The 25,543-nt window shown below is 56.4% G+C and overlaps 2 protein-coding genes across 6 annotated transcripts in view; both read left to right on the top strand.

The window, feature by feature from the left end:
- Positions 1–758: 758 nt before the first annotated feature.
- Positions 759–7,859, top strand: CDK20 (cyclin dependent kinase 20). 2 transcript variants are annotated; one of them, XM_044266077.1, is made up of 8 exons: positions 759–1,083; positions 1,515–1,628; positions 3,690–3,878; positions 4,088–4,209; positions 4,403–4,465; positions 5,169–5,292; positions 5,642–5,797; positions 6,811–7,859. In XM_044266077.1, exons 1-8 carry the CDS (start codon positions 1,009–1,011, stop codon positions 7,006–7,008), a joined length of 1,041 nt encoding a protein of 346 aa, XP_044122012.1. In that variant the 5' UTR covers positions 759–1,008; the 3' UTR covers positions 7,009–7,859. The 2 variants fall into 2 exon arrangements, with proteins under 2 accessions (XP_044122012.1, XP_044122013.1); XM_044266078.1 differs by lacking the exon at positions 5,169–5,292 and having other exon boundaries at positions 6,811–7,061.
- A 1,289-nt stretch (positions 7,860–9,148) lies between these two features.
- LOC122917789 (F-box/WD repeat-containing protein 12-like) overlaps positions 9,149–25,543 on the top strand; it is a 39,496-nt gene continuing 23,101 nt past the window's right edge. Inside the window, exons 1-5 of one of the 4 annotated variants that reach the window (XM_044266074.1) lie at positions 9,149–9,285; positions 11,438–11,475; positions 19,613–19,776; positions 20,147–20,265; positions 23,363–23,572. In XM_044266074.1, the coding sequence (XP_044122009.1) occupies positions 9,196–9,285; positions 11,438–11,475; positions 19,613–19,776; positions 20,147–20,265; positions 23,363–23,572 (621 nt within the window). In that variant the 5' untranslated portion in view covers positions 9,149–9,195. The other 3 variants (XM_044266073.1, XM_044266076.1, XM_044266075.1) reach the window with 3 other exon arrangements.

The following is a 25,543-nucleotide window of genomic DNA, read 5'->3' as shown; positions in this document are numbered from 1 at the left end:
TAACTTATCAGCATTGCCAAGTTCCAAAGCTCCTGTTTTCCCATAGCCTGGCTAACGGACTTAGATCTGGGATCATTAGTCACTTGATAGGTGGAAAATTGTAGGTTATTTTGCATTTATCTTGTGTGTGAGATTGAGCATCTTTTCAGGGGGTTAAGAGCAACTTGTATTTTCTGTCAGTGTCCTTTGATGGTATGCACTTCTTCAGATTCAGTCATGCGAATTCCTCCAAATATTTCGTCATGAGAAGCCTTAGGCATGGACTTTCTGGTCAGAGTTTGAACTTTTTTTTTTTTTTTTCCCAATTTATTTATTTTCAGAAAAACAGTATTCATTTTTTTTTACCACACCCAGTGCTCCATGCAAGCTGTGCCCTCAGAGTTTGAACTTTTTAAAAGATGTGTCTACGTGTTGCAGCTGACCTTCCAGAAGGGAGGCCTCACTGACTTTCCCTCCACAACCTGGCCCTGAACCAGATTTCCAACATTCTAGGCTCCAGAGTGTCCCGGAAACTGGCGCGACTGGGCATCCTGGCCCGCTGGGACGGAGCTGGCCCCGCCTCTCCATGAGGCCCCGCCCCGTCGCCGGGAGGCCCCGCCTCAGTCACACAGCCCCGTCCCCTCATGGGCGAGGCCCGCCTGTCGCACCGCGCAGCTCCGCCCCTCCCCGCCCCCCTGAACGCGAAGCCCCACCCCCAGGCTGTGCGGCCCCACCCCCCGCTGCGTGCCCCAGCGTCGCTGGTCACGTGACATCTGGGAGTCGCGGGCAGGGGGCACCGGGCGCCATTGTTCCGGGGCCCCGGTGCCGGAGCGTCCTGGGCACTATGGTTTTCTCCGAATGTAGTAGGCGGCGGCCTGACCGCGGGGGCCCGGAGAAGGCGTAGACGAGGCCCGGACGCCGTGCCCAGCTGCTGCCGGCCGCCCGGGCCGGAGCTGGGAGACAGCCCGTTGCTAGGCAGCGGCGTCGGGCCGGCGGGGCGGGGCGGGGCGGGGCGTGCGGGGCGCCGGCATGGACCAGTACTGCATCCTGGGCCGCATCGGGGAGGGCGCGCACGGCATCGTCTTCAAGGCCAAGCACGTGGAGGTGAGCAGAGCCGCGGGGCGGCGCGCGGGCCCGCCTTCTCCTTCCAGCCGTTCCTGGCCGAGAGACACCCCCCGTGTTTCCCGTGCCCACGTCTGCACCGCTGCGCCCGCCTCCCCGCCCCGCTTCGTGGTGTGCGCCCACCACTTAGGCCCCCTTCAGTGGGGGCCGTCAGGTTGCGGTCAGCTGCCCGCCCACCCGCGAGCCACCGCAGTCATCCGCGAGGGCCCCAGGGAGCACGCGGAGCTGTTCGCGCAGCTCTGCAGCAGCTGGGTCCCGGGCTGGACCCGACTTCCCTCCAGAACGGGGTGGGGGCGCTTCCCACTTCCACGGGGGCCTCGGGCCTCTGCGTCCCCGCAGATGGCGCCTGCCCGGTCGGCGCACGCCCTTCCCCAGCGCGGGACGGGTGGCAGTGTCTGCGCTCTGTCCCGCAGACCGGAGAGATCGTGGCGCTCAAGAAGGTGGCCCTGCGGCGGCTGGAGGATGGCATCCCCAACCAGGCCCTGCGGGAGATCAAGGCTCTGCAGGAGATCGAGGACAATCAGCACGTGAGTGGGGCTGCGTTCCGAGGGCCCCTTTCCGGAGCCTCCCTGGGCTCCTCCCGCACCCCTCCCTTACTCCCGGTCTTGTGCACCTCGGCCCCGCTTACGTCATTCCGCACGCATTCCCTCCTATTCACGCCCTTATTTCTTCCTGTACTCCTTATGCGTTTATTTATTAACTGGTTTCTTTTCATGAAACATTTGACGATTTGTAATGATAATAATATCTGTTTCTATTGAGCTTCTGTTCTGTTCCACAGGCGGGGTGAACTGTGTTAGGTCCATTGTCATTCTGGGTTATCCGCTGCTCTGCAAGGCGAAGTTCAGGATCTCCCTGTTCTCAGGCCAGGGGAGGAGGCTCCTCCACCAGCTGTGGGCAGGCAGCTGGTCCGTGGAGGCTTTGGGTGCGGTCTGATTGAGGAGTCCAGATGTTGTAACCTGGGAGCTGTCCCTAGGCTGTACCCTGTGCTGGGCATGGCCTTCTGATAACTTAAGTGCAGTAGGGGAGATGCTCAGAGACAGCGGGGCCCACGTGGCTCGGTTCTGCTGTGATGGGGCTGGATGTGCAGTGAGTGCATGGGGAGCGACACCTATACCCCCAGCCTCATGATCTTCACTGCTTTCTCGCAACCCTGGGGAGTGACAGTCTGTTGTCCTCTGGAGATATCCGTGGTATATTGGATATGTAACAAAAGCATGTTGTAAAACCGTTTATAAAGCACATCTAAAAATATGTTGTTCAGTGTTGTATGAAAATGCGTGTATCTATATACACGTGAATGTATATCAGGCTGGACCCGACTTCCCTCCAGAACGGGGTGGAGTACAAGCCATATCTGTCTGATAGAATGTACTCTAAGGTTGATTGTAGGTGATAGGATTTTTCTTTTTTTTTCTCTCTTTATAATTCTGTGTATTACCTGAATGTGTGTGTGTGATCTGTGAAATGACTGTGCTGCCTTCAGAGTCTGAAAACCAGCAATAAGGTTATTCACATTTTTTGAGGACAGTCCAAGGTCATGCAGACAGCCCACGTGTGTGTTGGGGGGGAGCCGGTAAGAAGGCTGGTGACAGAGGCCCTCAACCTGGTCAGCAGCCCAGAAGATTCTACTGTAAAACCCTCCAGATTAAGCCCTGGCCACCTGCAGCTCTCACCAGGGCCAGCGCAGTTGCTTCCTCACTGTGCTCCTGTCCCCCTGTCAGTGTAGACGGCCCGCACTTGCCTGCTGGAAGAGTGCACCGGCTTTTCCCGACGCGGACAACTCCAGCCCCTCTCTTCATTCCTTCCACACCCTTCTGAAGTGCGTCTTCCTACACCGTCCAGGCCACAGCACAGAACTGCGCAAATGTCCTTCCCCTAGAGGATCCTACATGCCCGCATCCCTCCAGCCTCCTCCCTGTTCCCACCTCCGGCCTTTGTGCTTGCTGTCCCTCTGCCCTCAGCTCCTTCCCACGTCCCTGCGTTGCTGACCCCTCCGGTTTGATTCTGTCTGTCCTCTTCAGAACCCGGACACTCCCCGGGGGTTTGCTTGCCCCTGTCAGCTGTGTCTGTCTCTGATGTGAGCTGCTTAAGGTTGTCAGGACTTGCTACTGCTCACTGCTGAGCTGCCTGGTCCTTGTGACCCCCGTGGGCCCTCAGGAAGTATGTGTGACTTGTCTCCTGATGCTGGGACTTCACGGCCCTACAGGAAACCAGAGGAGACCTGTGCTGTGTTGTGTGTTGTGTGTGTGTGTGTGTGTGTGTGTGTGTGTGAGAGAGAGAGAGAGAGAGAGAGAGACCCCTCCCCCCCTCCCCCTGGTGATTTTCTAGTTCCTGGTCTGGGTGGATGACCAGACCCTGCCCTAGGTGACATTTCCATAGACCTTTCTTTGAGTGGGAGTGCAGCGGTAGATGGGGACCTGCCTTCTCTGCAGAGCAGGCAGCAAGTAGGGAACCCTGAGCTCCCCTTCTGAGCTCAGATCCTGCATCCCCTCTGCCTGCATTGTCCTCCGTCAGGGCAGGCGCTGGGCATCCAGGGAGGGTCTGAGCGCTGTGGCTCCAGGGCTGACAGCACGCCCACCCCGCAGGTGGTGCAGCTGAAGGCTGTGTTCCCGCATGGCGCGGGCTTTGTGCTGGCCTTCGAGTTCATGCTGTCGGATCTGGCTGAGGTGGTGCGCCACGCGCAGAGGCCACTGGTCCCCGCGCAGGTCAAGAGCTACCTGCAGATGCTGCTCAAGGGTGTCGCATTCTGCCACGCCAACAACATCGTGCATCGGGTCAGTCTCGGCTCGGGCTGCTGCGGGACCTGCAGGGCCAGCCCTTGAAGAAGGTGTGGCCGGATGGGACCTGTTGTATGGCCACACCAAAGAGTAAGGGGCCCGGAGGAAGGGGAGCCGGGCTGACCCATGTGCTTAGCCTGCCGAGCTCTCCTCCCAAGGGCCTCTGGGGCATTGGGAGGAACTCATGCCTCCTTTGGTGCACTCAGGACCTGAAACCAGCCAACCTGCTCATCAGTGCGTCAGGCCAGCTCAAGATAGCGGACTTTGGTCTGGCCCGGGTCTTTTCCCCAGAGGGCGGCCGCCTCTACACACACCAGGTGGCCACCAGGTAGGGAAGGCCAGTTCCCAGGCAGGGCTTGGCAGTGGGTGGGCCCCAGCTTCTCACTAGGGATGAGATGCTTCTGGACCTTCAGTTCAGATATTGCTTGTGGGGCTGATGTGAGGCTGGGGTGACCTGTCCGGCAGCCTTCTGGCAGACCGGCGACCTGGTTGTGACTGCCTGTTCTCCCCACCCCCCACAGGTGGTACCGAGCGCCTGAGCTCCTGTACGGTGCCCGCCAGTATGACCAGGGCGTTGACCTATGGTGAGGCTCCTGTGGGCTGGGCGTGGGGGAATCTGGTTTTTTTCTCCTGGGGTTGCTGAGCCATTTGGGGGTGTCTTCCCTGGTTGGAGGATCTCTGAGGAGTTTGGGGTCAGTTTTCCTCTCTGACATTTTGAGCTGGGTGGGGGTTCGGTGTGTTCAGAGTGGGAAGCTTGCGGGCTGGAGTGCTGGACGTGGTCTGGGGTCAAAGACGTAGGGATCGTCCGCATTACTGGGCAGGGGGTTGCGTATACCCCGGGAGGTGAGCTCTCCAGAGGCCCAGATCTCTCTGAGCCTTTATTTGGGCCAGGATGGTCTGTACATGCCTAAGAGCTTGCGATGTGGGGGCAGTTTTGGACGTGTGGCCCAGAAGGTGGGGAGTGTGAGGTGGCAGCTGCGTGTTCCAGAAATGAGGCTCTGAGAAGTCTCAGAACCGTTGAGGGTGTTGCTGTGTTTTCTAGGGTTGAGGCCAGTGAGCTCTTCGGTAGGAGGATGCGTTCTGTGTTCTAGGCTTGTGGTCTTTGTGCATGAATTTGTACTCCTAGATCTGAAGCATCTGTGCTGTTTCATGGTGCCTTGGCTCCAGTGTGCGGGTGTGGGTGCTGTGTGGGAAGATCTGTGTCCTTGGTGTGAGGCGACGGAGCTGGCGGGGGGCGATCTGGGTCCTGGTGTGAGATCTCTGAGCAATTTGGGTCTGTATCCACAGGGCTGTGGGCTGCATCCTGGGGGAATTGCTGAACGGTTCCCCTCTATTTCCTGGGGAGAACGACATCGAACAGCTTTGCTGTGTGCTTCGAATCTTGGGCACCCCCAGTCCTCAAGTCTGGCCGGTTTGCAGGGGTTCCCGGTGGGGAGGGGGTAGGGGTAGCGGTCCTCCCTTCCCCCCAGTGGCCAGGGCTGCCCTTTCCTGCACCTTCTCCTCGTGGCCCCATGCCTCCTTGACCTCCCAGACCACTGTCCTGGCCTCCCTTGGGGGCTTCTCCCTTTCTGCCCTGCTGGGTGCCTGAGGCCAGGGCCTGCCCCTTCCCTCCCAGCACAGTTGCACTTCTCATCGAGCTGGGTATGGTGCAGGTGCCTGAGTCAGGGAGCGGATGTGGGAATTCAGGAGTGACAGCGGGAGCTGCGGGGGAGAGTGAGCGGGGGGCCATAGTGGGCAAGAACTAATGACGATGGTTCTAGGAGATCATGGAGCTGCCCGACTACAACAAGATCTCCTTCAAGGAGCAGGCGCCTGTGCCCCTGCAGGAGGTGCTGCCTGACGCGTCTCCTCAAGCCTTGGACCTGCTGGGGCAGTTCCTCCTCTACCCCCCGCGCCAGCGCATCGCAGCCTCCCAGGTACGGTGACCCGCTGTCCCTGATCCTCCTCGCTCGGGCCCTGCAAGCCCAAGGCTGAGGCCCCTCAGGACCTGTGACAGGCTGGAACCAGAGCCCGGGGGGTCACGGGCAAGTCAAAGGCCCCATGCCCTCCTTGCAGAAGCGAGTATCTGGGTCATCGGTGACTGGCACCCTCATCCCTTCAACAGATACTCCGCACCTGCACACGCCCGGTATCATCCTGGGCCCTGGGGGTGGGGAGTTGGGACTGACTTTGGGGAGTGCAGGTTTAAGCAGGGGAGAAATGATGAGCAGAGTCTGGCAGGGGGTACCCAGAAGGGTGGGCTGTGTGGCAGGGAAGGATGGGGAGGGCCATGGGCTGCTGGCCAGTAGTGCCAGGGCCTCTGTCCTGGGTGTCCCCGTGTCCCCAGCCCCACGGCTGCTCTCAGCACTAGCTCTGTGTGTTCTCATAACATCAGGATGTCTAAAGTGGGCGGAGATCATCTGACCACTTCCCGCAGTCTGAGCCCCTGCACACTGCCTCCCCCACAAGCAGAAGCCCAGGTCCGAGGGGCCCAAGGGTGTCACACACTTGGGGCCATCACCTCTGGCCCTGCCAGCTCCTGCCCCTTTGCTTATTCCCCCCTGGGCGGCAGGTGCACTCCGTGTCCTCGGGCCTCACCCGCGCACCTCTCTGCTCTCTGGTCGAGCCGCGCTCTGCAGGCCTGCAGCCTCTCCAGCGTCCCTCACCACTTGCTGTCTCTGCCACAGCTCTAGTCATGTGCTGCACGCTGTATCTTCCTCCTTTATCTTATCGGCCACGGCACCCCTGACTCGCGAAAGACTTCTTGAGGGCAGGTTCTTGGTTCTGCCAGCCTCTGGAACAGCGCTCAGACGATGAGCATTCAGATGCTGTGGGAGCGAGCCTTGGGGGGGGGGGAGTGCGCAGATGCCCCCCCTCCCGGGGAAGTGCACCGAGGCTGGGGTGGTGAGGTGACTGATTTCCTTCTGCTGTCCCTTGTTGCTGCCCCCAGGCCCTCCTGCACCAGTACTTCTTCACGGCTCCCCTGCCTGCCCACCCTTCAGAGCTGCCGATTCCCCAGCGCCCAGGGGGACCTGCTCCCAAGGCCCACCCAGGGCCCCCCCACGTCCATGACTTCCACGTGGACCGGCCTCTCGAAGAGTCACTGTTGAACCCGGAGCTGATCCGGCCCTTCATCCCAGAAGGCTGAACGCTGGGCCAGCCCTGCTGTCCTGCTCCCCAGAGCCCCCAGCCTTGTTCTTCTGCTTAGCCTGACTCGACCTCCCATGGTCTCTACTCAGCCTCCCTTGGTCCACTCCACGCCTGCTCCCGCTCCCAGCCAGGCGATGAGCACATCTAGCCTCAGCAGGGGAGACTAGCATCCTGCGCTGTCAGCTTCCCATCTGTGTGCTGCTGACTTTGTGGGCTTTGGGGCTGGGCCTGTCATGGTGCCGGTCCTTCAGGCCCTGGCCTCCCAGTCAGGGACGGTCCCAGTTCAGGGGAGCACAGAGTGTAATGATGTCCTCACAGTGGAACACAGGCAGAAGGCCAGGTCTGTTTTGGTTTTGTTTTCAGAGGCATTAAAAGCTAGTTCAGTTTTGAGATTTATTAGGAAAAGCCCAGGTAGTTCTGCCTGGTGTCTGCCCCCTTCCATTCCTCTTGAAGGTAGTGGCTGAGGTGGCATCAGGTCCTGGCCCTTGCTTCTCTATGGTCATGAGGAAAGTGGATCCATTCACGGCTACTCTGGTCCTGGGGGCTTTGTACAGTGGAGCTTCCATTTGGAGGCTGAGTGGCAGAAGGCAAGCCCAGGGATGGCTTAGGTTGGGGACTGATCAGGTTTAAGCCTGTACCAACATCTCTACCCTCAGGATAAGGGTGAGCCAGGACCAGACGTGTCCCCTCCTTACTCAGATACAGAGCAAGTGAGGAGATAGGCATTCCTGGAACTCGTGTCTTAATTTAGTAAATCCAAATACAAGCCCAATCAGCCCTTGTTTGTTGTTTAATAAGATTTGATAAGCCATTTCTACAATGTGTACGGAAATAAAAGGGTTAAGAGAAGGCAGCAGAAACTCACTCTGTTAGACCTAATGCCGTAGCACTCAACAGTTGGGACAATGCAGTCTTAGTTCAGGAAGAATTAAAAACAGAGTGGAGAGACTTAGCGGTCTTTTATTCGTAAAATACCATTTTGTTCTTCATGTGGATGAACTTCTGTGAACACTGAGGACGGCTCATTGTCCTCCAAGCTCCTAGGCCAATGCCAGACAAGGTCGACTCAGTTGTGGCTTTCAGGGAGAGGTCTGATGTTTGAGGCACGTGTGCCTGTTTCTCCAGCCACATCTTCTGGAACTCTAAGCTGCCCTCTCGAGACCTTCTGGGAGCTCTAAGCTCCATATGAATTTGAGCTTGTACCCACAGCTCCACCACTGACCCTGACCTTGAATGTCAAGGTCAGAGTGAGGCTGGGGATCACGGCCAGGTGAAGTTCACTGTGAGGGTTCCGGGGCCAGGATCAGGTGAAGGTAGGGGTTTGGGGTAGGGGAGATGGCGGATGATAGCAGAGTTGAGGGTTAGAAGCAGGGCGAGGTTGAAGGGGAGGGTCGTGGTCAAGTAAGGGTGTCAGGAGCAGGGGCGGCCGAGGTGAAGGAGAGGACCTTGTCGGAGGCCGGGCTGAGCGGGTACAAGTGGAGACGCAGTGCGGGACAGGGCATTTACTGGCCCGGGTGAGGGCAACGGCCGGGGCTGGGGAGGTCCTCGCCTCACGGCCCCTGTCGTGAGCGTCAGTGCCCGGGTGAAGGTTAGGGCGAGGGTCAAGGCGGCGGCAGAGGTAAGCGGAAGGTTGGGGAGAAGCGGGGCGAGACGGCTACCGCACTAGGAGGAGCGCTGTCTGGCCGCCACAGGATGACTCAGACCCGCTGGAGCACTGCGGGCGGAGTCTGCGGGGGCGGGGTCTGCGGGGCGGAAGTGTAGGGGGCGGGGCTCCACCTGCGGGGCGGAAGTGCGGCGGGATGGGTGGGGCAAGACGACCGGAAGCACCGTGGGCCGGGTGGGGTTTTGCCGAGAGTGACGCGAGCGCGGTGCGGTGTGTTTGGGTTTGGCCGGAAGTGTCGCGGGCTGAGAGGGTTTGGCCTGTGGGATGGGCGGGATTTGGCCTTCGTGGCGAAATCGCGGCGGGATAGGCGGGGTTTGGCTGGCTGGCGCCGTGGCGCGGTGGGGCGGGCGGGGTTTGGCCTGCGGGGCGGAAGCGCGGTGGGAGGGACGAGACGGGCCGAGTGAAGCGGGAGCGCGGCGGGATGGGCGGGGTCGGGTCAGCTCTGCGCAAGCGCGGTGAGGTGCGGTGGGTTTGGCCTGGAGGCGCCGCGGCGGGTGCAAGGGGCCGGGTCGGCGGGGCGAGATGGAGCCGCGGCTGGGGCTCCACGAGCTGCTGCACGTTTTCTCCTTCCTGGAGGCCCGGGACCTGCTCTGCGCCGCGCAGGTGGACAAGGTAGCGCGCTCCGTCCGGGGCGGAGGCAGGGCTGGCTTTATGGTGCCGAGTGTTCGCGGCTGGCCGTGCTCGGGCTTGGTTCCCCATTTAGGAGGCGGCGTCGGCGGCCCTGGTGCCATGGTCGGCGGAGGGCGCTCGCGACCCCCGGGGCGTAAGCTGAGCGGCTTTTGGGGGAGCAGCTCTGCAAGCGCCTGCCCTTGGCAGCGCCCGGAACTCTGCTCGGAACTCGCCTGCAGCGGGCGCCCTGCTGTCGGGTTTCACCGCTGAGATGGGCTTGGGCGCCGCTTTCCTTGCGCCTCCCAACTCTTCTGGAATATTCTGGAATTTCCCTCCTGGGGCCTGCCTGGGAAGCCAAGGTTTTCCTGTGAGTGGCACGTCCTCTGCGCTCCGGACGCTTGCACACCTGGAGCTTGGCCGTGCTTGCCCGGGCCTGTTAAGTGCATCCACCTGCGCGGCCGCGTCCCTGCGCCCTTGCGCCCTTGCGCCCTTGCGCCCCTGCGCCCTTGCGCCCCCGCGCCCCTGCGCCCCCGCGCCCCTGCGCCCCCGCGCCCCTGCGCCCCTGCGCCCCTGCGCGGAGCTCTTCCCAGAACCCACACAGCTGAGTGCAGAGCGTGTTTATAACGCCTGCTTTTCCATTACCCGGATTCATGACGGCGAGCAGGATGTCTGTGTTTTGCGTCTTGTCTCCAGCACCCAGTGAGTTTCTCGGCATTTAGTGTTCCCTGTGTGAATACGTGCTGAGTAAATGAGTTTGTTAGCCTTGGAAATGAAACTGCCAGTTATTTTACCAGCAAGAATTTGTTTATTTGGGAATAGCAGAGAATTGCAGTTATGCTTGATTTTCATCCCTTTGTTACCAGTAAGGAAACAGTGTCACGCAGGTAGTCCCCATTCAGGGCTTGAATTGGATCCCTGGCTGTTTTCCCAGCAGCAGTCTAGGGGTAGTTTAGGTGCAGAGTTTGGAAGGAGGGTGACTTAAACCGTTGGATAGCACCAGCTTCTCTGGGACATAGTGTACTCCTTAGGTAAGATGACGTCAGTAATCTTTGCCGCACGGTGTCATCATGAAGGCCAGGATCTAAGAGAGGTGTCCTAGGCGGTGGGTAGTATTTTTCCAGTCATATTACACATTATATTTCTGTGTTTGGGAAATAAGGTCTCAGTTGGGGGTTTGAACTGGGAGCTAAAGAAAAGGAAAATGTGTAATTCTTCTTGCCTGACTTGGCTTGATTTTTGCAAAATATAAATTTTACGTTTCTGCCAAGAATACCGAGGAACTTTGATCTAGCAGATGACCAAGGGCTGTGGAGGTGGGGACCTGGCCTCGGAGGAAGGTGGTTCCCTCTACCATGGATCAGAAAGCCGGTTTCTGGGACGCGGTCTTCAGTGGAGCCGGACCACAGACAACCCCAGAGTGGTTCCTGCCCAAGCTGTGTGGGTTTCAGAATCCAGGCTGGCCGGGGCTGGAGAGGCCGGGGAGTCCCAGGACGTAGCTGTGGGCCTGAGGGAGGGCTGGCAGGGCACTCTGGTCCCCTCCCAGGCCTGACGCTGAGCCTCTCCCAGATGCTTCTGCAGGGGGCAGTTTCTGGAGCAGGGCTGACAGTGTGCCCCACCCCCACTCCCCCAAAATCGGTTCCACCATTTTGACATCTCTGGGACATCCTCTAGGCCAGTGCAGCAGCCATTTTGGCGGAAGCCCCTGGTCCTAAATCAGTGTCACCCTGCATTCCTCCAGAGTTCCCGAGTGGCTTCTCACAGTTTTTGCCAGTAGGACTTTGCGATTTGGGTGTAATCAAATCTCTAGCTCCTTTCCCCAGAACCCTATGCTCCAAGTATGGCAGAATACTCCTTCTTTTTATCTTACATCAGAATCTTGGCTGGAGTAGGCTTACCTCTCCCTGGAGTGCTTCATTCCCATCGGGGGCTTGATCAGTAGTCCCTTCGGAGCCCTTTGGCTCCGTTGAGTTGGACATTCTCTCCTTTTTCACTCATCAGGTTGTTCTTATCGGGCTCTCCCAAGTATGTCTCGGCAGGGCGCGTCCCTGTGCCTGCGGGCACCGAGCCTGTTGAGCGCCCTGCCCCTCGCGGTGTCGGGCCGGCTGGCTGCCGGCTGCCGTTGATGGACGTTCTCTGCTGTGCTTTCTTGTTCTAGGTCTGGAATGAAGTTTCAAGGACCAAGGAACTGTGGAGGTGAGTGAAGGAAATCCAGATTTGGTCAGGAGAGTGTCCCACAAACGTGAGGGGGGCACCGGGTAAGGGTTTTGAGCACTATTTCTTGTTTTGATGAGTTCACAAGAAAGGACAATCCGCAGCACCTATCGGCAGGAAACTCCTTCCCTCCCCCTCCCGTTAGGCTGTAATACTCCTTTTTTAAATAGTGTATTGAAATACAAGAGCTTTATTAATCGAATGAGCGAGCGATATACGGCAGGCGTACAAAACTCGGGCAGAAAGATACAGCAGATGTGCACAGCTGGCTGACAAGACCGTCCACAAACTGCTTGAATTTGAACTCATGCGTGGTGTGACAGCAGCAACAACACCGAGCTGTATAAGCACATACGATACTAGAATTAAAAAAATAAAATCGGGGCGCCTGGGTAGCTCAGTCAGTTAAATGCCTGTCTTTGGCTCACACCACGATCCCGGAGTCCCAGAAGGGGTTCGGGCTCCCTGCTCAGTGGGAATTCTGCTTCTCCCTCTGCCTCTGCCATTCCTTCTGCTCACGCTCGCTCGTGTGTGTGTGCGCGCTCACTGTCTCTCTCCAATAAAATATTCTTAAAAAAATTAAATTTGAAAATAAAAAATATTTTAATCATTTATTACGTTTTTCTTTCTTGTTCATTTTCCTTTGGAACCTGACTTCTTTTGTCCCAAGCAAGGAGTGTCAGATAGTCTGTCTCTTGCTGGATACGAGACCGATTGTAGCCTTGACTGTCAGCTGTCTTAGGTTTTAGCTGCCACAGCTGTTCACACGTGAAGGGACTGACAAACGGGGAGGGAATGTTTGCTTGATGGGTTTTGTTTCCAGGATGGCTGTGCATTGAGATATTTGAGAGTTCTGGAAGGCCAGACTAGCTGTATTTAGTGTTCAGTGCCCTATAGTATCTGTTGGTTTTCGCTCACTCACTATTGTTAATGATACTAGCCAGGAAAATTCTACTGATCCCTTTAGTTAGTTTGGAAGAGAACTTTTACTGGCTTTCTGTATTTACGGCCTGGGGGCGTGTACTCTAGATAGAACTTCCGGTTCTGGACATGGGCTTGTCTGTATGCGTGGACAGAATTCGGTCTTTGCCAGATAGGCTTCTCAGTGACGTTGTGTCACAGAAGACAAGTGGACTGATGATGGGCTGGTGCGAGAATCTGCGGAAGGCCCGGCAGAGCGGGGCTCCCACGGGGTCGTCGGGGGGCGCCGGCCGGCCCCAGCCCTGGCGCTCATCTTCGCGGCGCAGCGGGCAGAGTTTCTGTTTGAGGGACAGGAGTGGCTTTCTTTCAGCAGTTCGGAACATACCTTCTGTGGCTTATCACTGACCTCACGTACGTCCTGTGTTGCCTTGTGCCTCTCGTTCCTCCAGTAGGTGGTTTGGCTTCTGCGACCCGGTCCGGTGGGTTTCCATTGGTTACTGTTTCGTACCGTTGGCTGCTAGACCGTGTTAGCAGTCAGTCGCTCCTCAGCATTGTAGCCTTGAACCGTGTTCTCGTAAAAACAGTGGGTTTATGTTTCTGGAGTGGGGACAGCAGCATCTCGGGAGCACCGACCTCTGTGGTCACATGCATGTGTCATTTCTGATGCTGTGTCTCTCAGGGCTTTTAGGCCCCAGAGTTTCTCCAGGTGCTTTAGAAGTGCTTAGGAACACAGCAAATGAATGTAGTTGACTGGTCATTTGTTTATTTTTTTTTTAAAGATTTTATTTATTTATTTGACAGAGATCACAAGCAGGCAGAGAGGCAGGCAGAGAGAGAGGGGGAAGCAGGCTCCCCGCTGAGCAGAGAGCCTGATGCGGGGCTCGATCCCAGGACCCTGAGATCATGACCTGAGCCGAAGGCAGAGGCTTTAGCCCTCTGAGCCACCCAGGCGCCCCGTTCATACGTTTCTATAATGCGTACTCTGTAATTTTAATTGAGAGTGCTGCTAGTTCCTTTTTTTAAATGCCTCATGACCTTTTAAATTCTGCCTTCAACTTGCTGAACGTTAACTTTTGGTTAGAAGTAAAGTTGCAAGTATTTGCTTTTGTTTAAGGTACATAATTTCTGTTGTGTACAACAGATAGTTTCTAATTGCTATCTGTGAAAAGCTTTTGGTATCACAGTATTTTTGCACTTGATAACGTCGAAATTCAGGGGCATATCACATACTTAATTCATATTCATACTTTACCCTTTTTGATGGTCTTCCTTCGTTTGTTTTAAAGATTTTATTTATTTATTTATTCGACTCAGAGAAAAAGTACAAGCAGGGCGAACGGCAGGCAGAGGGAGAAGGAGAAGCAGGCTCCCTACTGAGCAAAAGGAGTCCCATGTGGGGTTTGATCCCAGGACCCTGGGATCGTGACCTGAGCTGGAGGCAGTCGCTGAACCGACTGAATCACCCAGGCATCCTGTTTTTTTTTTTTTTTTTTAATTTTTTTGTTTTTTCTGTTTTGTTTGTTAGTTTTAAAGATTTTATTCATTTGTCAGACAGACAGACATAGTGAGCACACAACCAGGGAGGGGGGAGGCAGAGGGAGAAGCAGGCTCCCTGCTGAGCAGGGAGCATGATGCAGGACTCAGTCCCAGGACCCCGGGATCCTGACCTGAGCCGAAGGCAGCCAGTTAACCTGAGCCACCCAGGCGCCCCTTTTTTTTTTTTTAAAAGTAGGCTCCACGGTACGGGGCTTGAGCTCATGATCCTGAGGTCAAGACCTGAGCTGAGCTGAGGAGTTAGCTGCTTGACTGACGGAGCCGCCCAGGCGCCCCAGTCTGCCTTTGTTTTTTCAAATCATTTGTTCTTTTCATTTCTTCTAAGTATTGGTCATGGGTTCTATTTAAGATTTGTGTAATGGTGTGTAATGGCCTTAAATACGTGGAAATAGACTTTACTTCCACAAAGAAACGTGACTTGACTTTTTCTGAAGCCATATTATCTTCTTGGTCTAACTTTCATTTTCACACATTTTAGATTAAGATAGGGTACAAGAAATTTCCCTTCTTATTTCAACTCAAAACCAACAATATAAGGAGCGGTGCTGGGAGCTCACTGACACTCGGTCTGAACTTCCAGAAGGTAGAAGAGGGGGCGAAGCCGAGAGCTCGTTTTTAGCTGAAGGGCACGGGTTTATGCAGCTCCGGACAGATTCTGGCAGGTGGGAATTCGGGTTCAGCATAGCCAAACCACTTGCCTTTTCCTGAATTTTGTGTGAAAACTTAGGACTTCTTGGTGTGGCAGCCGGTCCGCGTGGGCTGGCCCCGCGCCAGCCGAGCAGAGCAGTCGGGGTCCGTGGGGCGCACAGGCTGCCAGCGTGCTACTTTTTTTTTTTTTAAGTTGAATTTTTAAAAAAATTCTATTTATTATTGGAGAGAGCGAGGTTGAGGGAACAGGAGGGGGAGGGACAGAAGCAGCGGCAGACCCCCTGTGGAGCCGGGAGCCCGACTCGGGGCTTGATCCCAGGACTCGGAGGTCTCGCCCTGAGCCCCGAGCCCTCGCGCGCTCCGTGCAGGCCCCGCGCCGGGACGCGCGGGAGAGCCTTCAGCCGGCGCGGGCGCTGCTCTTGCTCGGCGTGTGCGGGGGCCTGACGGGAGGTGCTCCGTGGACGGCGAAGCTCTGACGACTGCGTGTGGTCCTCGCCGAGGCCGTGAGCCACGCGTTTCCCGCCTGAGCTCGTCTGTGTCCTCGGGGAGGGAGGAGCGCCGGGCCGAGCCGCCCTGTGCAGCGCCAGAAGCCTCTGCCCGAGCAGCCTCCCGGCCGTCTCCCCACCAGAGTCCACGCTCTGTGCTCAGGTCCCGTGTCACAGGTTGTGCCTTCTGAAATGACGCGCTTCTCCCGTGAACGTCATTTTGCTTCTCCTCCTAACCACCGGCCGAGAGTGCCCTTGGGGAGAGCCACGTCTCCCTCGCTGTGGTGCCCACAGACTCGACGCAGAGTCCACAGTTCTCTCCAGTGCTGTGAGCTAACGTCCTGACTCTCAAAAGCCGGGTGACAAAGCTGCTGTCCTAGGATGGCCAGCAGTCGCCTGGAAGCGCAGAATGCAGGCTCTGGAACACGGTGGATTTGAAAATGTTCTCCTCTGAAAGCAGTGAGTAAAGACACAACTTGTCGAAATCGACTTTTTCACAACTCCGGAAATTAGCAAGAGACATGTGGTAGTCAAGGAAGTGTTCACTCAAGAAAAAATATTTGAATCTTAGAACAGCAAGTTTTCTTGCCCTGTTCCCATAAATGTCTCCAGTTCTGCGTTAGTCTTGAATGTCATCAGCTCACGATCCCAGTGAAACCAGGAGCCTGGCAGTCACTGGAGGGGAAAGAATGGGATTGGATTCTCCTTGCCAGAGGATTGTCGTTATTTGACCTGCTGGTATTTCTCGGAAGACCCCAGGGGCCTACTGTTCTTATTTGGTCTGACTTGGAGTTCACTCACTGTGAGAGCCTCTCCTTTGGGACCTTTGTCAAAACAGTAACTGACACCTGATTAACTTTGTGACTGTCAGAGATGATGGACAGCAGTCGAGCAAATAGGCTAACCGAAAAGCTTAAAAGAAGAAGCTGAGAATGTGATGTCTTTAGGGGCCCGGGCTTTGAAAAGCTCTGACACTTGCCTGGGAATCGAAAAGCCCAGCCACATGGAACGGGGGGTGTGCACAGTTTCCGGGGAGACCTAGGAAGGCTCTAAACTCACTTGTTTGGCTGACCCGGAGGTTCTACGCGAGTAGGAGGTGAAGGCTTGGGTACAGATCTCGGCTGCTGTACTGAGTGCTGAATGCGCACCCCAACACGCACAGGGGCCCTTTGAGGATGAGCAGCAGACTTCGTAGTTCAGGCATTTTGGAAATTCGTGGCCAGTCACTGGTGAGCTCTAATTTAAGCAGAGACTTCTGTGGCCATGTGTGACCAAAAAATGCAGGCTTTTCAGAATTTGTTCATAAATGTCACTAAATAAACAATAACAGCACATAGCTGAAACAGCAGGCCTGGGTGGGGGGGGTCAGATTTCTAGAATTCGACATTATTTAAAATGTTTAGTTTTCAACAGAAGTTATGAGTCATGCCAAGAAATAAGAAAAGTGTAGTTTATATGCAGGAAATAAAGTAAACAACAGAAACTTTGAGAAAGAATTTAAATCAGCTATTTCCATTATGTTCAAACAACTAGAAGCGACCATGTGCAAAGAACTAAAAGGAAGTAGGACAGAGTCTCGTCCAGTAGAGAATATCTGTAAAGAGTCATTCTGAAAATAACTGCGTAGAAATTGTAGAGCAGACGGTGATACTCTACACACTCAGGGTTTAACCACAGAAGATGGAATCAGTGAATTTAAAGATCGGTCGAGGGGCGCCTGGGTGGCTCAGTGGGTTAAGCCTCTGCCTTCGGCTCGGGTCATGATCTCAGGGTCCTGGGATCGAGCCCCAAATCCAGCTCTCTGCTCAGCGGGGAGTCTGCTTCCTCCTCTGTCTCTCCCTGCCTCTCTGCCTGCTTATGATCTCTGTGTCAAATAAATGTTTAAAAATCTTTAAAAAAAAAAACCCCAAAAAGTAAAGATGGGTCGATGGATATTATCCGGTGTGAAGAATAGAATGAATATGAAGAAGGAAGAAAACCCAACTGCCTACGAGACCCGTGGGACACCATCAGGCACGCCGTCGCTGCGCAACAGGAGTCCCTGAATGAGAGGGAAAAGGGGGAAGGAATAAAATATTTAAAGAAGTAAGGTCTGGAAACTTCCCAAATTTGATTAAGGATGTTAATTTACACGTGCAAAAGCTCAGTGACCTGCCCGTGGGATAAACTCAAAGAGTTGCACATCACCAGTGTCGTCCTGGTGCGGCAGGCAGCGGGCAGTCTCCCGGAGTCTGTCTGCGTCGGGACACGTTGTAGGCGAACCCGGCTGGCTCGGTGGGTAGAGCTCGCAGCTCTTGATCTGAGAATCAGGACTTCAGTGAAGCCCCACATTGGGGGTGGAGATTACTTTAAAAAAATAAGATATTTAAAAAGACACATTGTAATCAAACTTGAAAGCTGAAGATGGAGAATCTTGGAAGCAGCAAGTGCGAAGCCACTCCTGTGCGACCTGTGAGATTTAACCATTGGCGTCTCATGACAACACGGGACCCAGAAGGTAGCGGGATGACACTGAACGTGTTGAAGGAAAAGATCGTTACTTAAAGTTGAATGTCTAGAAAAATAAAGGAGAAAGTGAAGACCGTTTAAGATGAGCGAAAGCTGAGAGGGTTTGTTGCTATCCACTTGCCCGACGAGAAATCTTGAAGGGAGTCTTTCAGGTTGAAAGGAAAGGACATTGGGCAGTAAGTTGACTCCACATTAGAGAAAAGAACACTAGTGAAGTAAGTCTGTAGGTGTCTGTAAGAGGCAGTATAAATGTGCTTATTTTTAAGTCTGACTTTCTTTGTGGTTTAAATGACAGCCGTATAAAACAATAATTGTGGGGATCTCTGTTGAGGCATATATCGCGTATAAAATGTAATTTGTAGACGTAGCGGCGCAGTTGGAGGGCAGGAGATGGTGCTACATGGAGCAGGGTGTCCGAGGACTGTGGAAATTAAGTTGGTGGTAAGCAGAACCAGATTACCCTGCATGACAACCTGAAGAACTCAAAAAATAAGGTAGAAGAAATGACAAGGGAAATAAAATAGTGCATTAGAAAATATTCAACACGAAAGAAGGTGGAAACATAAGACTAGAGGGGAAAATGCAGAAAACTTAGAAGTAGCAAGATGACATGTAAATCATGCCTTGCCACAAATTATGTGAAACGTATGAAGTGTCCACTCCAGTAAAAAGGCAGAGGATGTCAGAGGGGATAAACAGTTTCCGACTTTACGCTGTCTATGAGAGACAAATTTTTAGGTTCAAAGACTTAGATATGTTGAAAGTTAAAGAATGCAAACAGATGTACATACAGACAGTAACCAAAGGAAAGTTGTAATAGCCATGCTGATATCAGACAGACTGTAAGACAGGAAGCATTGTAGAGACGAAGAAGGCTGTTTCAATGGTCAGTCCATCCCCGAAGAAGATCTGCAGATTACAGGTGCACACGGCCTGATCAGAGCAGCAGCATGCGTGAAGGGCTGCCGGAGCTAAGGGGAGAAATGGACAGTTCAGCAGTAAGAGTTGGAGACTTCAAGAAATACTTTTATTTATTTATTTATTTTTAAGGATTTTATTTATTTATTTGACAGAGATCACAAGTAGGCAGAGAGGCAGGCAGAGAGAGAGGAGGAAGCAGGCTCCCCGCTGAGCAGAGAGCCCGATGCGGGGCTCGATCCCAGGACCCTGGGATCATGACCTGAGCCGAAGGCGGAGGCTTTAACCCACAGAGCCACCCAGGTGCCCTGAAATACTTTTTTTTTTTTTTTTTAAATACTTTTTAAAAAAGACTTTATTTACTTGTCAGAGAGTGAGCACAAGCGGGAAGAGTGAGTGGCAGGCAGAGGGAGAAGCAGGCTCCCTGCTGAGCAAGGAGCCCGATGTGGGGCTCGATCCCAGGACCCTGAGATCATGACCTGAGTCAAAGGCAAGGGCTTAGGGACGCCTGGGGGCTTAGTTGGTTAAACGGCTGCCTTCAGCTCAGGTCATGATCCCAGCATCCTGGGATTGAGTCCCACATCGGGCTCCCTGCTCAGTAAGGAGCCTGCTTCTCCCTCTGCCTCTGCCTGCTACTCTGTCTGCCTGTGCTCACTCTCTCTGACAAATAAATAAATAAAATATTAAAAAAGAAAATGAAGGCAGGGGCTTAACCCACAGAGCACCCCCAGGCACCCCCCCTTGAATTATAGTTACATGACCAAAGCTGCATGCCCTTGGCCTTCGATCGGTTAAAGCCCCTGCTACGTACAAGGGGTTGTCAGAGGACGTGCTTCATGGAGGTGTGGAGGAAACTGGCCGAATCCCCGAGAGGCACTGCCGCGGGGCGGCGGCGAGCACGTGTTCGGTGTCCTCTGTCGCCATCCCCGTTCCGCAGTGGAGGCAGCTGAGGCCTCCGTGGGCAGAGGGCATGGTACGAGCCACTAGGTGGTGAAGCCGGGAACCGGAGCTGGTCCCGCGGGCATCGTCGTACCTCCTTCTAGCGCCTGGCCTGTCTTGCCTGGGATCGTGGGTCTGTTTTCCAGGCAGCTGTGTCTGAGGCGCTGGTCCTCATGCAAAGCCTCCCAGATGACCTTGGGCACGCAGACGTGGAAACAGTACTATCTGTGCCGCGCCGAGCTGGAGTTCCGGATGGAATGTGGGCGGCCGGAGAAGGACTTCATCTGCAAAGCCATTGCTGGGCACGAAGGTATGGCTGTGAGCTTTCCTCTGCTCACCTGCCTGGGTCGAGCGCGCTGGGATGTGGTGTTCAGCCAGAGAGGGAAGGGGCTACTTGATGAGCACTTGCCCTGCTGGGTTCGGGATTTGGCTTAGTCACTTGGTGCTCAAAGTGCCCCCGTGAAGAAGGGATCATTACATTTGTTTCAGAGAGAAACAGAAAGCGGGAGAGGAGGCAGTTGGGGCTGGGTGGCTGGCGAGAGGGGCGGTCCTGGGTGAGAGGCCTGTGGCCACTGCTGTCCCTGAAGGAGCGCCGTGTGTGAGAGAGGGAGGGAGACGGAGTGTCCTGCCTGTCCTTCCCCAGTCCGCACCCCAGACATACGTGTGTGCGTTCTCTCTAGGAGGCATAGACGAGCTGGCCTACGTCTCAGACAGCGGGTGCCGGTTTGATGGGCAGGAGAAGTCGGTGGTGTGCACCGTGTCCTCGGACAGCACTGTGCGTGCCTGGGATGTGCAGGAGGTGAGCTGGGTGGGGGGGCAGGGCGCAGCTCACGGGATCTTAGTGAGGTCCTTCCCCTTCACTAGCCGGTCAACCCCCGTGGGCAGCCTCTAGATGGCGGGATCCCTGTGGTACAGATGAGAAGTGTTGGCTGCCCTTGGAACTCTGGTCTGATTGCAGAAGGAGCCTGGCCTGCCCTCGACTCTGTGTGACCTGCCTCGGGAGGAGGGCACGAGCGGCAGGGGTGAGGTGGCTGCCCCTGGGCCCGGTCCCCCCGTATCCACGGTGGAGCCAGTGTCCAGGCCTGGCCATTTGGCTCCAACAGTTGCCCCTTGTAGTTAACCCCTGTGTACCATTAAGTGCCGAGTCTGGCGTGTCACACTGGGTTGTCACCATAAAAGCTTTTCGGTCCTTTTTCTCACGGATTCTCTGAGCAGCAGAGCAGAGCGTGCGTTATCATCCGATTTTCTAGACGATCATCTGAGATGGAGGGAAGTGTCTCCGAGTCTTGAACCATGTGGTTCCCCGTAAATCCAAGGCTTCTGCATGCATGGAACCCAGCTTCCTATACAGGACGTTTTCCCGGAAAGCTACAGATTTTACCTCCTGTTTTTGAAAGCGCTGGACCGGCCAGGCACCGCGGGGTCCTTGCTGCGTGCGGTGGGAGGCCTGCTCGTGTCGCCGTCGGCCACGTCTGTGAGTGCCCAGTTCGTGCCCAGACAGCGGGCCGGGGGATTCCCCCAGATTTCCCCGGTCCCTTTGGGCACCCTGGCTCTCAGCACGCCGACGGAGACCTGGGCCTGCCCTGCTGGTTGCGAGGGAAGCCGGCTGCCGGGGCTGCGTCCTTGCACCCCCGAGCCAGCCTTGGGGCCCTGCTCCGCCCACGGGTCACTTCAGAGTCTGGGAGACAGAGAGAGTGTGTTGGCTGCCTGCTTTGCAGAAACTTCTTCCGTTCCCAGGTGCCTGCTCTTAGCCCCGTGCTTGCTTTTGTTTAAAGGATACAAAATCGTTCGCGTCATTCCTCTCCACTCCGTGGCCCAGTTCTCAGTTCGTGCTGATAGTTTTCCCTTCTCGGCCTTTGCTTTTCCTTCTCCGAGGCAGTGTCTGAGGTCATTTCGCGGGAAGGCGCTGTGGTTGCTGGGGCAGGAGGCTGCCCGCCTTCCTGCGGCCTCGCGGAAGCACCTGCCCGGGCGGCGGACATCTGGTCGCCCGGTCACCCGGGGTCTGGGGAGGGCTTGGCAGAAGAAGGCCCGGCGGGCGGGAGGCCCTGGCGTTGCCCGGATGCTCCGGTCTCCACCAGAACGGGGGGCGCGTCGGGTACAGGCTCGTCAGGTGTTGTCGGTCCGGAGCCCCGTGGTCCCGCCGCAGCCCCAGGTCCGCGGGCCGGCGCAGGAGCAGACGGCGGCCGGGAGAGCGGCCGGCCTGGTGGCAGAGCTGGCCGTGCCCGCGGACGTAGGAGGCGCACTGTCCTCTTTTTCTTCTCTAACGAAGACACTCGCACGAGCCCTGGGCCGGGTTTGGCCGAGCTCTGCTGCGGCGTCCCCTGTCTGGCCAGCACGAGCCTCTCTCCGAGCCCGGACCGTCGGCGTATGTCCCGCCTGGTCGTACAGCCCCCGCGCCCCGCGCCCCTCGCGCGCAAACCTGGAGCGAACCAGCCCCGTCCTCCTCGCACGGCTCCGCTGAGCCACCGTCCTGTCCCCGCACGAGTAGCCGTAGGGTCAGCGGTCGCGCAGTCGTGAAAGCGCTTCTCACGCCGAGCTGGGAGCAAACCGACGTGCGGCTTTTCCTACAGTTAGTGTTTCTTTCTTTTTAAAGATTTACGTCTTCATTTCAGAGAGCGCAGAGGAGCAGAGTGAGGGGGTCTCAGGCAGACTCCCCGTTGAGCGTGGGGTCTGTCGTGGGGCTCGATCCCACGGCCCGTGAATCCCACCGGCACTGAAACCAGGAGCAGACACAACCCGCTGCACCGCTCAGCGCCCCAGTAAATCCTCCTTTTCAGAAGTGGCCTTAGTTCGCACACAGCATGTCCATAAGACCATACCTTTGACTGGTCACGTTGGTGTCTGGTCTGGCTTTCTGTGCCGCTGCTCATCCGCTGTCCCCGGAGGAGTCCAGGGCGCGAGTTGGTCTGTTTCTGGCGTCGGAGTCCTGGCGCCGCCGCGGCCCCCTTCGGCCCTGCGGCAGGCGCACTGCCCGGCAGTCGCTGGTCCGCGCGTTTCTGCGCTCTGACCCCTGACCCCTGACCCCTGCTTCCACCCTGACTCCGGGAGGGAGTCTCACGCCGCTTTCACGCACGCCGGTGAAGGGGCTGCGCTCCCTGAGGCTCCTGGCTGTCCCCATGTCACGTGGCTGCTCGAGCAACAGAAATCCGCTGAGAAAGGAACTCATAGAGGAGTCCCGAGTGTTGTAGTTGGAGAAAAGAGATAAAGATCATGGTAAAATGAACATGTGATAGAAAAAGCATCATAATGACCCAGAATGGGGGTGGAAGCCCAGGGGGCAGCTGTGGGAGGCCCGGAACAGAGCGTCGCAGATGGTTCCCTGGTGTCCTGCCTTCAGGTGCCCTGGGCCCGGGCACTGGCTCTCTCCCATGCGTTCCGGTTCTTACAGTCCTGGGAAGGACCATGGCCTCGCCCGCCTCGGGCCTTGGCCGGGGCACCTCGCAGGAAGAGGAGTATTTTACGCTAACGACACAGATTTGCTGTGTGACCCGTTCTCACCGCGAGCCGGAGTCAGCTAATCCGTAGAGCGGGGCTGCCGGGGGCCGGGGGAGACGGTCCGCGTGCAAGTCCTCTGGGTCAGCCGAGTGGCCGGGCCCCAGCTGCCCGCCCGGCCTGGCTTAGCAGAGCTGGGGGTGACCACTGTGTGCGCGCCGGCCCCCATCCCCCGTCCTGGTGGTGCCACTCGGCACTCAGGGATTTCCATACACCCCCAGTTCAGCCACTGCTGTGCCCCGAAGCACCACGTCCGTGTCGGGCTCGCACCGCGCCGTGGCTCCTGCGGGCGTGGGGACCGTGCTCTCCGCCTGTGCGTCCCCGGGTGCCCCAGGCGAGGATCCTGCGTTTGTGAAATGAATGGCCCCCGTATACGTTATTTTTTCCCTGTTGTCGTTGCCCAGGGCGCAGAGATCTGGTCAAGCCCTGTGCAGCCTGCCGCTCTGGTGAATTTGGTGACCTTCCCCCGGCTGCAGCTGGTTGTCACCGTGGACAAACTGGGCCTGATCAAGGTGTGGAAGGCGGAGAACGGCCAGGAGTCGGCTTCCTTCTCCCTGCCTGCGCACTCGTCCGCCTTGCAGGCCTGTGACCGTCCGGAGGGCCCCTTCCTGCTGGTGAGTCTCTGGGTGTAGGGAGCCTCCGCAGGTCCTCGCTGTCTCCCAGGGTCATGGGCAGTCTGGGGCCCTGACCGCTGTGGCGGGCGGCTCCTGGAGCTGGGCGCGCGATACGGCAGAACAAGCCATCGTTCTGCTGCTTGGTCCCCCGTGGTCTCGTCCAGCTAAGCTGCCCGCAGCAGCCTGTCTCCCCAGCCCCGTCTCTGCCTCGCACAAGCCGTCGCCGAGACCCGGTCGTGGGCTGCTGTGGGCTCTGCGCGCCCTGCTCTCCCGGCCCCGCAGGCGGGCTCTCTTCTCTGCGGTCCTCCTTTCGTCTGCCTTCTTACCTTCCTTCCCTTGTTTCAAGGCGCAGCTAAGGCCCACCTCCGGAGAAACTTAGGCATGTTTGACGAGCGTGAGCACTTCCCCAGGACGCCAGAAGCCTGTGTTACCAGAATGTCCATTTAGAAGCGACTCCTGGGCTCTGGGAGGGTTTGGCCGGGAGAAACCAGGAAAGCAGGCAGTGGCTCTGAGCTGGAGGCGCTGTCCCCACCTCTGGGGAAGGAGGCCCTGGGAAGGCCGGGCAGGCTGGCGTCCCGTCCCGGGGCTCAAGAGGAGCAGATGTCCGGGAGCAGCTTCAGATGTGGGCAGAACTGGCTGGAAGAACTAAGCTTAGCACAAAATAAGTAACATTTGACGACCGAGATTTCGCATAAAGCGTTTGGTATCTGTCGAAGAAGATTTCAGAGTGAGGGTAACTGGGATCCCCAGACCCACCCGAGAGTCTGTTGTGTAGACGAAGAGCCTGCCGGGGTTCCCTATGGGAGTGGTGGGCCGTGGGGCTCCCGGTCACTTGTCCGCCAGGACAGCCGGTCAGGGCAGGATGCGGACATCCGCCGGGTGATGTCAGAGGAGCCAGAACAAGCGTCTAGACCGGGGTTCAGGAGATCTGGTGGCAGTCAGAGCGGAGCCGCCGGTAATGGGGAGGCCTGGCCCCAGAGATGGTTACCCTACAGCAGCTGAGAGGCCGGAGCGCTCTGATGGCCCAGGGACCCGGGGAACGGGGCCATGAGGGCGGAGCCTCGGGTTCCTGCAGGTGGGGCGGAGCTTGGCCCGGCGCCCTGGCTGCCCAGGAGGAGTGAGTGAGACTCCTTCCTGGGGAGGATGACGTCACCTGAGGCCGCCTGTTATTTCTGTTTTGAAATGCGGTTTTCAGGACGTATTTGGCGCTGACTAGTTACATGAGAGATGAGAGTGTATGAGCTTGAGCGGCGGGTGAGCCACAGACGCGGGGGTCCTCCCCTGCCAGCACCCTGTGCTTGCTGTGTTTGGGGAGGTGGATCTCAGGAGAGCTCAAAGCCCTGAACGCTGACATCACAGATTCAGAGAGGAACCAAGTAGAGATTCCAGAATAGAAACACTGAGTACGGAGGTGTTTGTACTCCGTGGCTGGGTTTCACAGCAGGACGGACAGTGGAATCACCCCGGGATCGGGGGCAGACAGGAGCTTGTGGGCCTCAGGCAGCGTCCCATTTCTTAACTTGGGTGGCAGCGTGAATATTTGCTTTGTAATGTTGCATCGAGTTGTGTTTGGTTTCGTGCGCTTTTCCGTATCAGTTGTTTTCTGCATCCGTGAAGAAGTTAAGAGGTTACTTGGAATGAAATGCAGGTACTGAGTGAGGTAAATGGAAAAAGGGTAGGAGATGTAGACCAGTCCTTCTCAGGCTGTAATGCATGAGAACCACTGGGGATGTTCTTTGTTTATTTTTATTTTTTGAAGATTTTATTTATTTATTTCATAGAGATCACAGGCAGAGCAACAGGCACAGAGAGAGGGAAGCAGGCTCCCCACTGAGCAGAGAGCCCGATGCGGGGCTCGATCCCAGGACCCTGAGATCACGACCTGAGCCGAAACCCAGTCAGCCCCTAAACCGACTGAGCCACCCAGGCGCCCTCTGGGGTCTGACGTTTTATTTATTTATTTATTTTAAA

The sequence above is a fragment of the Neovison vison genome, chromosome 9 (genome assembly GCF_020171115.1).
Source record: "Neovison vison isolate M4711 chromosome 9, ASM_NN_V1, whole genome shotgun sequence".
In the NCBI taxonomy this organism is placed as follows: Eukaryota; Metazoa; Chordata; class Mammalia; order Carnivora; family Mustelidae; genus Neogale; species Neogale vison.
Note: the sequence above shows the minus strand (reverse complement) of the source record. Positions and strands in the feature narration are given on the sequence as shown.

Bases quoted from the DNA above. Each gene is read 5' to 3' on its own strand.
- CDK20 (XM_044266077.1), top strand. From the start codon at position 1,009: ATGGACCAGTACTGCATCCTGGGCCGCATCGGGGAGGGCGCGCACGGC. The intron at 1,629-3,689 runs GTGAGTGGGGCT...CCCACCCCGCAG, and splicing joins AGATCGAGGACAATCAGCAC to GTGGTGCAGCTGAAGGCTGT. The intron at 5,798-6,810 runs GTACGGTGACCC...TGCTGCCCCCAG, and splicing joins AGCGCATCGCAGCCTCCCAG to GCCCTCCTGCACCAGTACTT.